Source organism: Arachis ipaensis, chromosome B4 (genome assembly GCF_059453495.1).
Source record: "Arachis ipaensis isolate K30076 ecotype BB chromosome B4, ASM5945349v1, whole genome shotgun sequence".
In the NCBI taxonomy this organism is placed as follows: domain Eukaryota; kingdom Viridiplantae; phylum Streptophyta; class Magnoliopsida; order Fabales; family Fabaceae; genus Arachis; species Arachis ipaensis.
The window spans coordinates 99,112,104-99,122,008 of NC_142439.1; the positions used below are offsets into that span (position 1 = coordinate 99,112,104).

A 9,905-nucleotide genomic window follows, 5' to 3' on the forward strand; every position below is an offset into this window, starting at 1 on the left:
AGAAAATTTAGATGTTTATTGTGTTATCAGGTTATTTAAAAAAATTAATTAATAAATATTTTTATTCTACTACATCTTCAATGTTATATGTTATCTAATATTCAGTAAAAAAAAATAATATTAACCAACATAGAATTGATTAAAAATTAAAAAAGAATTAGCAAAATTTTCATGAGAATTTTTTTACTTTACCATGTAGGTACAGATTTTTTCGCGTCTTTTATATGCCAATCAAATAATTAGTACCATATGTCAAATGAATAATATTAAATTAATAAATTTTTTTGCAATATAAGTTATTTATTTTAATTTAATTATGAACGAATTTGCAAGTACTTGAATATCAGTACTCTACATCATTAATTGTTTAAGAAATAAACATATTAATATTTTAACAAATCATTGGTAGGTGTAATTTTTTTTTTTTGCGTCTTTTCTATGTTAATCAAATAAGAATTTAATTTTGATGTTATTTTTTTTTTTTTTTTTGCGTCTTTTCTATGTTAATCAAATAAGAATTTAATTTTGATGTTCTATTAGTGTAAAATAGTTTGACATGCATCTAATTATACAACACTATCAAAATTAAACTCATCAAATAATGAGGGTTATATACCAAACAATATTGTGGAATACAAAATCATTAAATTTTTTGTTATATAATTTATTTAATTTAATTTAAAAATAAATATTTATATACTCAAATTTTAATCACAATACTTTACATAATCAATAATTTAAAAAAATAGAAAAAATAATAGCATTCAATACAAAAAAAATTTTAAAAATTGAGATTTAACTAAAAGGTAATAATTTGTAATTGTAGTGAATGGAGGCGATACAATCACGATGTTGAAAGAAGGATAATAATGGCAATAGTAAAAATATAGAAAAGTGCATCTAGTGGTGAGAGTAAAAGAACTACGAATCTAATAATGAGATAAAAAAAATTAATAACAGAAGAATGAGATCAAACTCTTGGTATAAAGTACTCACATATAGAATATACCCAAAACAAAATGATAAGATCTATAAAAAATTATTTATCACTGCTAATTATTCTTTTCCTCCTTTTATACCTGGCATCGAAAATCAACATTTGACATCGTCGTTATTTAGTTCATAAAACCATAAAAATTCATCCAAATAATTGTTATATACAGATAAGCATATTCAGAATGGGGAAGAGAATTAAAAAAAATTGAAAAGGATAAATTATTGGAATGAAGAATTGAAGAAGAGGTTACGCGTTTCTACGGTTACTAGTGAAAACACAGAATGAAAATGAGATAGAAGAATATGTGTTGTTGTTAACGGTGGAAGTTTTTTTATTTAAAGTAACCGACACATGCATGTACGGAGAACTTCTTCTATCATTAAGGGCAATATTGGAACATAAAGTTGGACACCAAAAACTTTGTTTTGACATTATATATTGTTATAGATAAATTTAAGTTACAATTTAATATAGGCCCTTAGAATAAAAGACTGTTATTGTTTCTTATATTTGACTACTTTTATATAAGTTGTACATTTGTTTAAACTATATTAATTAAACTAATTTTATTATAATATTTTGCATGTTTTGAAATAATGCAATCCTACTATAAGGATGACATTAGTTTTCATAATCTAATACGAACCTTTTTATTATTTTGTTTGTTACTTAAATACTATCTATAAAAAAATAATTACTTAAGGTGAAACATTGTAAAAAGAGAGAAATTTTTTTGAATCTAGAGTTTTAATTTGTTTATTAATCATCACTTGATATAACGCAAATTTAATATGTTAAAAAATTCTCTCTATCTCTCACTCACTCATATTCTTAACTTCTTCTATAATAAATTTTTTAAATTATCTAATGTACAAAAGGACATCTTTACATTTATCTTAAAAGTTAAAAGTAAATGATATTAGTATTTTTAACAAAATTAAAATAAAAAAAATAGAAGGCTCTTGATATGTTCTTTTGTACCAGAATATTACAGTTTATTATATTATTATTTTATCTTTGTACCACAGAACAAAAAGTAAAATTTTTTATCTTCTTGTTTTTAGTTATTTTATTTAATTTTAAATTTTTACCGCTTATCTGTAATTTATATTTTTATTTTTCTTCTTTCAAATATTTATTATATATAATTTAGAGAGAATATTAGTGTAGTGATTAATAATTAGAATCAAGATTCAATTATTTTAAAAAATATTAATTTTGAGTTAATTTTATAATTATTAAATATGAATTTTTTTATTCCTAATTATATTGTATATACATAAGAAAAAAATATTATTTTTAAATAACAAACATAAAATTAATTATTTTTATTTATTTATGCAATAAACTTAGCACCGTACAAATATAAAAGTATACACATTAAATTTTTTAAGTTTTAAATAATAAATATTAAAATTAATTATTAATAAAAAATTAAACTCTTTCACATAAAAATAATAATAAAACAGTTTATTATTCAATTTTTTATTTATTTATGAAGACTCTGGTCTTTTTATCCACAGAAACTTTTATCTCTTAAGACCTTTTTTTAAAAATAGTTTAATTTTATAAATTTTTTGTGTCATAATCTATAATGTCATGTCAAAATAAAATCAACATAATTCTAAAATATTTATATTTCCGTAATATTATTACACGAAAAAACACTAATTCATAAAACTAAATTTATTTACAAAGATCTTTACTCCGATCACTCTTCAATGTGATAAATATTTTCACGTTGAGAATCATTACTATTACCATCACGTTAATGGCCATCAGAGTATGTAGCTTTCTAAAGAAACAACCAAAATTGGTTGTTGCTCAACTATTATCGTAGTATAACTAATAATATATTACAAAATATAAAAGATGTTAAATTTCAGCATACTTAACATACATCATACATATATCACACTTTTGGCCTAACATCATATAGTTTGTTTACAAAATTAAAGTCTTCTTGTTCTTCATCTCTTTTCTTTTACCTTTCTGTTACATATATTTTTAAATTTATTATACACAATTTATTCTTATTGCCAACATACAACAAGATCACCGCACACAAGTAGCTAGTGATAGCATTATTTCCCATAACATGGTAGCACCCAAGCTTTTAACTTAGATGGTTATTATAGAATTGTACTTAAATTAAAGCAGGGAAAGAGGGTCTTTAGGTAGTGTTTGGATTGTGTCAAATACAAAAAGAAAGAGATCTATTTAAAAGACATTCTCTCAGTGTCTGTTCCGTTGTCTCCATATTTGCATTCCAGAACACAATCCAAACAGAGCCTAAGGATGCACAACGGCTCTCATCGTTTTCTTGGAAGCACCAGCATTATCGGAATCAAGGGGGAAGAAAAAGGGGTAAAGCTCATATCTAACATAACAAGAACTATATAGCACTCTACAGCCTTTACGATTGTTGCAAAACGTGGGAAAGTTGCTCACCGAAATAGCCAAACACTGGGCACAAGATATCTCAGACAAGTCCCTTGTGCATTGCACCAACGCATAAAGCGTTACAAATGGGGACAGTTTGGTCTTTCCCTTCCCTAGCCCTTCCTGTTTTGGCACAACAGCCTCTGCTCTAATCTCATCCATCAGGGATCCAAGTTTGTTGTTGAAAGTTTTGGGATCTGTTACGTTCTCCACGTTGTAATAGAATATGCCGAATGAAGTATCGACTTGGCTGGCGAAAGTCTTGTTGTTGTACCTCAGGAAGCAGAAGTCATACCAGATTCTTGCGTCGGCTTGGTTCGGACACCGTTGCCGGATTTGTTTGGCTGCATCTTCAATGCAAATGGAGCAGTCTTGGGTGCTAACATCTCCCCTGCATTGAGCCAGGCCATAAACTTGGTCTTTCTCTTTACCTATGTTCACAAACATAAACACAAATACCAATCATCTATACACAAATGCCAATCATCTATATTAAGTCTATACCAATTATTACCAAAACAACTGTGCTACACTAAAATCAGTATATTATCTATATATTATACGTATTGAAATACAAAATATATAATAAAAAAAATAATATATATATTATTATAGTTGATTTAGTAATAAAGTTTTTAATGTGCATATAATATTATTAAAGAAAAATAGTGTTATTGTTTTTTGTCATTATTTTATTATCAACTTAATTTTTTTAATTCAATAATTCATCAATATATTTTATTCCATACTTTTAAATATTAATAGTTATCTAATAAAAAAAATAATAAATTTTAATGATCTTTTAATATTTTTTATTTTTAAATACCAATACTAAGTATGATGATCTACAATATGTTAACCAGAGATCACCGATATTGGGGTATAATGTCGAAAAATGTCCATACCAAAAAGGGGGAAAAAAAAAGTTGTTAGCGTCTGTTTTGTGTCCCTCGTTCTTCTTTGTATTTTTTTCTTCGTATTTTCATTTTCTATTAAAGCTTTATGGAAAAATTAGTATAATATAAATAAAAAATAGAATTTATTATTTTCATTTTTTTACAAAATATTAAAAATGGAAAATATAAATTAAAAACAAACAGAACTTTGGTTACTTACTAGGGAGCAGTATATAGATGACGATGCATATGCATATGTTATTGTGCATGAGTAAAAATAATGAAGCAGTTGGGTTTCACAAGTATTTACCAAATGTGGTAGCAAGAAAACCAGTGGAGGGAGTCTTGAGGACTAATTCGGATAATAAGTTGTTGATATTAGATGATACTTTCCCTCCAATGCTTATGTTAGTCTCTTTATTGCAGAATTCCCCTAAGGGATCTTGAGATTCTGCATCTGAAAAAGTAATGCACAGAAGTAGTAAGAAAATGGTTTTGCATAAAAGGAGATACATGATTTATTTTTCTCTGGCCTTCTGGGTTTCCATGGACTTCTTATTATGAAGGAGAAAATTATAATGGGAAATGGTTGAATATGTGGAATCCATTTAGCAGGCAATTTTGACTTGTAATTTGTAAACTTGCCCCAATCATGAGTACAGGAGGCGTGGTCGTTTCATTGACTTTTTGAAGTCCAATTAAAATATACATAATTTTTTCTTTAATTTTTAGTTTTTGATATCATGCTATTATTAACAGGACATTCATTTTAGTTATTATCAAGTATTAATCCAAAAACTAAAAATAAAAAACAGCCGTCGAGTATATATATATATATAACAAATCCTCTATAAACTCTTTTTTCTTATAGAAAAATTGATTAATAATAGATTCTAGTATGTTTATTTTAGGGTAGTTACAATAGTTAAAAAAAATATTTCTAAAATTAAAATAATATTTTTTAATTATTTAACAATATTTTTTGTTCATTATTTAAATAAAAAATATATGAATTTAATTTTATATCATAACTATCATAAATATAAGCATACTATAATTAGAATACACTTCTTTTAATATATCTCTATTCTAGTATCATAGTTTCCAAGTGTGATCTAAAGTTGTATCTTCAAAAAACAGTGTGATTAGATAAAATTTCACTACTGGAAAATAAACTCCTTATTTTTGTCCTTTACCACGAGATTTATAAAGGCCCCTTCGAAATAAGCCTTATACACATTCTAGATCTTATAATTACCGATCCATCCCCTCAGTGTAAAAGTAATATGTTTTTAAGAATTATAATTTTTAAATATTATAAAACTTGTTTGTTTAATATTAAAAAAGAAGATTATTTTTAATATCTTAAAAATTCAAATGGATTACATATATACTAAAAATTAACTATCAAATCAATCACCAATATAAAATATATATTAAAAATAAATTAATATATATTTATATATAAATATATGATGGCTAATTTAATAATTAATTTTTAATGTGCATAAAAGAACATTTTTGTTCAAAATTAAACTATGAGCATATTTGATGATTTATAATGCATAATTTTAGAAGTATGATGTAAAATTTCCAAAATACTCTATTATTATATATTGATTAGTGCATTGGACACAAAATTATTCTTACAACTTAATTTTAATTAATTCTTTTATCTCAAGAATATTAAATACTAAATAGTCACTATTTTTTTTTAAATTAATATTTATGAAATGTAATTTGTTTTGTGAATAAGTTTATTCTAAAAGTCCATTTTTAAATGTAAAAGTATATTCATATACTATTTCTAGGAAGAAAACTGAAATGACTTTAAACAAACATTACCTAGAAGCTTAATATATCCATAACTAAACTCACTCTCTTTAAATAAAAATATTAGATGTTCATATATTTGTTATTAGCATTGTCTTTAAATTTAAACAAACACTATTTAATTCTTTATTAATTTTTGCTAAAAATATGATGCCCTAAAGTTTGTTGGTGGCTAAGTTTAATGTGTATAAAATATTTTTAAATTCATAGTCATTGTTTAATGATGAGTGCCCAGCCCCAAAAATATTTAAATGAACAGAACGATACATGAAGAACAAATAGAATGTTTTCCTTTAAGAGAGAAAACAATCATCAATTACCTAATTTAAACTTAGTACCAATCCACTATACTACAAATAATTCATAATCCAATGACTACCTCCGTTTACTTCAAATAAATAATACCAATCAACGGAATTTGTAGTTCGCGTGCTTGATATTGTGGATTTGCTCCATGTTTCTCGTTTGGTGCAAGTAGTGGAGCTTGTGTTTTTGTTATCGGAAAAAGATTTCATCATCTCAAGAATAATTTGGGACCATAAATAATCTAGAGAGGTTGGCGTAAGATCAGATTGCATTGATGTATGTGGTGAATAATAGAATAGAAAAGAAGCAATATGCATGGATGACAAAGAGAGCATATGACTAGGACCAACAAAAAATAGTACCCAATTTTTTTTGAGTTTTGCTATTTTAATAACTTTAAATATATTTACCACCATGATTCAGAAAATCAGATAGGACCATAAATCAAGAATTTCTATGGTTTAATTCTTCACATAAAATTGCTAATTTAAAAACCGAACATGAGCCGTTGAATCGGCTGGGAATTGACCGGTTTGCACGAAACGATGCCTTTCGCTTAAAAAAAAAAAAAAAAATCAGAATGCGCGTGCCTACCCTATGCCTCCACAACTTCTCCAAATTCATTCCTTCCTTCCTTCAGAGTTCAGAAAGCTCAACATAACCAAAGAAAAAGTGAAAACTCTCTACCGCCGAACGGAGTGAGCCATTGCCACCGTCTGTTGCAGTATCGGGCTTCTCTCTTTGTCCTATGGGCATTCTCCAAGTCCAACCCTGTTCGCTCTCACTAGTTGCAGATGCACAACTTCTTCCTCAAGCTCGGCGTTTGTCGTCTTCGTCTGCTCACCGTCCAGCTCGTCATCATCTAATCGCCGTCGTTCGTCGCGCTCAACCGCTCTCCATTGTGCTCAACCGCTCTCGAAGGTCAGTGGCAGTGCTCACTTGTTCTTCATTTTTTTTTATTCTCTGTTTCGAAATCATTGAATGATTATTGAATATTTTGTTTTTTGGTCGAATGATAATTTGATTATTGATTAGCTTTGGCTCAAACCAAGCTTTTTCCCCCCAAAACAAACCTTAGATGACAGTAGCCTCCCCCCACCGCAAGGAGGAAACTCACTGCCATCGTCTGTCGCGCTTAGCCACCACCGTCGTCGACCGGTCATCCATGCTTCTTCCTTATTCGCCAATCACACCTTCTTCCTCAAGCTTGACGTTAGTCCTTATCTTCGTCTGCTCTGTCACACTCCTGCTGCCGTCCGTCACGCTCAGGCACCACCGTCTTTGTTTCGTCCTCGTGCTCAAAGTCTTCAACCCACCAATCGGAATCAAGGTTTAGGATTTTGCTAGTGCTATTTATATTGGTTTCTTTGGTTTTTTTTCTAATTTTTAATTCTTGGTTCTTTGTTCTTCGGTTAGGATTCTTTGTTCTTGATTCTGCTTATGCTAGTGCTACTCAAAGTGAATTGTTGAATGATTAGCTTTGCTTACTATTGTTGTGCTGTGTTGTACTCTATTTTGTTGCTTTTTGTTTGTGCTGTGCTGAAAAAAATTGCACTGAAATCCTAAAACCTTGAAATCTTTCTTGTTAATCTTTGAAAAAGTGTGTTAATCTTTGTTGAAAGTATGCTGAAACCTTGTTAAAATTGTGACCAGTCTGCTATATGCTGAAAATATTGTTAATCTTTGTTAAAATTATGCTGAAGTATGAGCTTTGATTTGTTCAATATAATTAGCCTTTTGTTAGGGAAGGAATAAATTGGTTACTCTTTTGTCTTTGTTGTTGTTGTTGTATGTTTATTTTACTTAAGGTGGATAAGAACCCATCGCCATTGCCGAAGTTGTGAACTCATAATAAGGTTCATGTACTTGAAAACTCGAGAGCTACAAGGATCAGTACCACATTGGAGAGAAACAAGCTCATATACCTAATGTAAAGGAAGTAAAAAAGAGCATTGATTGTTCAAACAAGAGAAAATCAGGAGATAATTATGGTTTCATCATCAAATAAGTCCCTTGATGGTTCATCCAAGTTTTCCAAGTTATTTTAAAAAACAAACAGATAGTTAAAATAAAATTTAGTATATGATATTTTAAAAAATGTGATGCCTTGCTCAGTTAATAATTATAATTGCAAGGATATTGAAAAATCAAACCCAACAACAGTTTGAAAAAAGTTAAAAATAAGTAACCATTGCACCAATTTAATTTTTGCAATAGCTCTCAGTATTAACATTGGAAAAAGGCCCATTAAGGTTCTCTAGATGCTCTGCTAAGGTTTGAGGTGCTCAGGTGGTTCTAGGTGCTGCGAAGTCAATCCTTGGGAGAAATCCTTCTTATCACAGTCAATAGAATCCTTGTTCAAAGCTTAATTCTATTGGCTAGTGCAATGAAGATTGCTGGCAAGGATACAGTGAGTGAGGAGGAAAGGAAGAGATTGAAGGCTGTAGGAGTGATATTACTTGATGACTCATACATCAAGGACGGACTGGAGGTTTGTGGGAGGAGTTTGGTAGGAAGAATTATGGCAGACAAGCCCTTTAGCATTGGAACCATTGAACCTGCCATGTTCATAATATGGAGACAACCTGAAGGGTTTCGAGTCGTTGCTCCTGGAGACAATACCTTCCGATTCTTCTTTAAAAAAGAACAAGAACTGATTCGTGTGGAGAAAGAAACTCCATGGCTGCTGAAAAATTACATCGCTAATATTAGACGATGGAGTAAAGATATGGAGATTTTGGCAATTGATTTTTCTTATATCCCGATCTAGATTTAATTGTGGGGCTTACCGGAACAATACAAGACATCGATTTGGGGAGAAAAATTGGTTGTGCAGTGGGGGAAGTAATGGAGGTCGGAATTTTCTCAATGAAGGGCAAAGAGAATAGAATAATCAAAGTGAAGGTGAACCTTGATGTGACTCATAAACTCAAACAGCATATCAAAATTGCAGGATCCAATGGCAAAGTTATGGAAATTCAGCTGTAATATGAGAGGATTAGTTGTTATTGTGCTTACTGTAGCTGTCTGGGACATGAAACATGTAATTACAACTCGTTACTAGATGATACAATTTGTGGAGAAGTTAAGGAGGAAGGATGGGAGGGAGTGGCTGAAGGCTGAGTAGATTGGTAAACGTATTGACCTAATGAAGAAGGAGAACCAACAATCGAATTATTTCTCAATAGCCAACCATAATAAGAATAATTCAATGAAACCTACTCCGGTTAATATTCTAAGGAGTTTGGAGGCTTTGTCAATGGAAGATAAAAATTAGAAGCAAAATTGTGATGCTGATGGAGGTTTCGGACTTTTTTTTTTTTGAAGTAAAGGGAGCTCAATACAACAGAGTGGAGCAATGAAAATAGCTACAAGCAACATAAATATTCAAAATACAACTAACTCTCTAGTCATCTTCGGCATGGCTATTA

At 29.2% G+C, this 9,905-nt stretch overlaps 2 protein-coding genes and 1 long non-coding RNA gene across 3 annotated transcripts; 2 read left to right on the forward strand and 1 right to left on the reverse strand.

Moving 5' to 3' along the window:
• Positions 1-3,001: 3,001 nt before the first annotated feature.
• On the reverse strand, positions 3,002-4,907 carry LOC107637832 (receptor-like protein kinase-related family protein). Its single transcript, XM_016341119.3, has 2 exons — positions 4,646-4,907; positions 3,002-3,870 (listed from the first exon to the last, which is right to left on the reverse strand). Exons 1-2 carry the CDS (start codon positions 4,848-4,850, stop codon positions 3,290-3,292), a joined length of 786 nt encoding a protein of 261 aa, XP_016196605.1. The 5' UTR covers positions 4,851-4,907; the 3' UTR covers positions 3,002-3,289.
• Positions 4,908-7,060: 2,153 nt separating this feature from the next.
• Positions 7,061-7,964, forward strand: LOC107637830 (uncharacterized). The gene is made up of 2 exons (XR_001619560.3): positions 7,061-7,395; positions 7,510-7,964. It is a non-coding gene; the product is annotated as an uncharacterized LOC107637830 (long non-coding RNA).
• An 896-nt stretch (positions 7,965-8,860) lies between these two features.
• Positions 8,861-9,462, forward strand: LOC148568532 (uncharacterized). Its single transcript, XM_088484717.1, has 2 exons — positions 8,861-9,194; positions 9,245-9,462. The coding sequence occupies exons 1-2, from the start codon at positions 8,861-8,863 to the stop codon at positions 9,460-9,462; spliced, it is 552 nt and encodes a 183-aa protein (XP_088340843.1).
• The last annotated feature ends 443 nt before the right edge of the window (positions 9,463-9,905 follow it).

Bases quoted from the DNA above. Each gene is read 5' to 3' on its own strand.
- LOC107637832 (XM_016341119.3), bottom strand. From the start codon at position 4,850: ATGTATCTCCTTTTATGCAAAACCATTTTCTTACTACTTCTGTGCATT. The intron at 3,871-4,645 runs GTAAATACTTGT...TTGTGAACATAG, and splicing joins TTTTCTTGCTACCACATTTG to GTAAAGAGAAAGACCAAGTT.
- LOC148568532 (XM_088484717.1), top strand. From the start codon at position 8,861: ATGAAGATTGCTGGCAAGGATACAGTGAGTGAGGAGGAAAGGAAGAGA. The intron at 9,195-9,244 runs GTAAAGATATGG...ATCCCGATCTAG, and splicing joins CGCTAATATTAGACGATGGA to ATTTAATTGTGGGGCTTACC.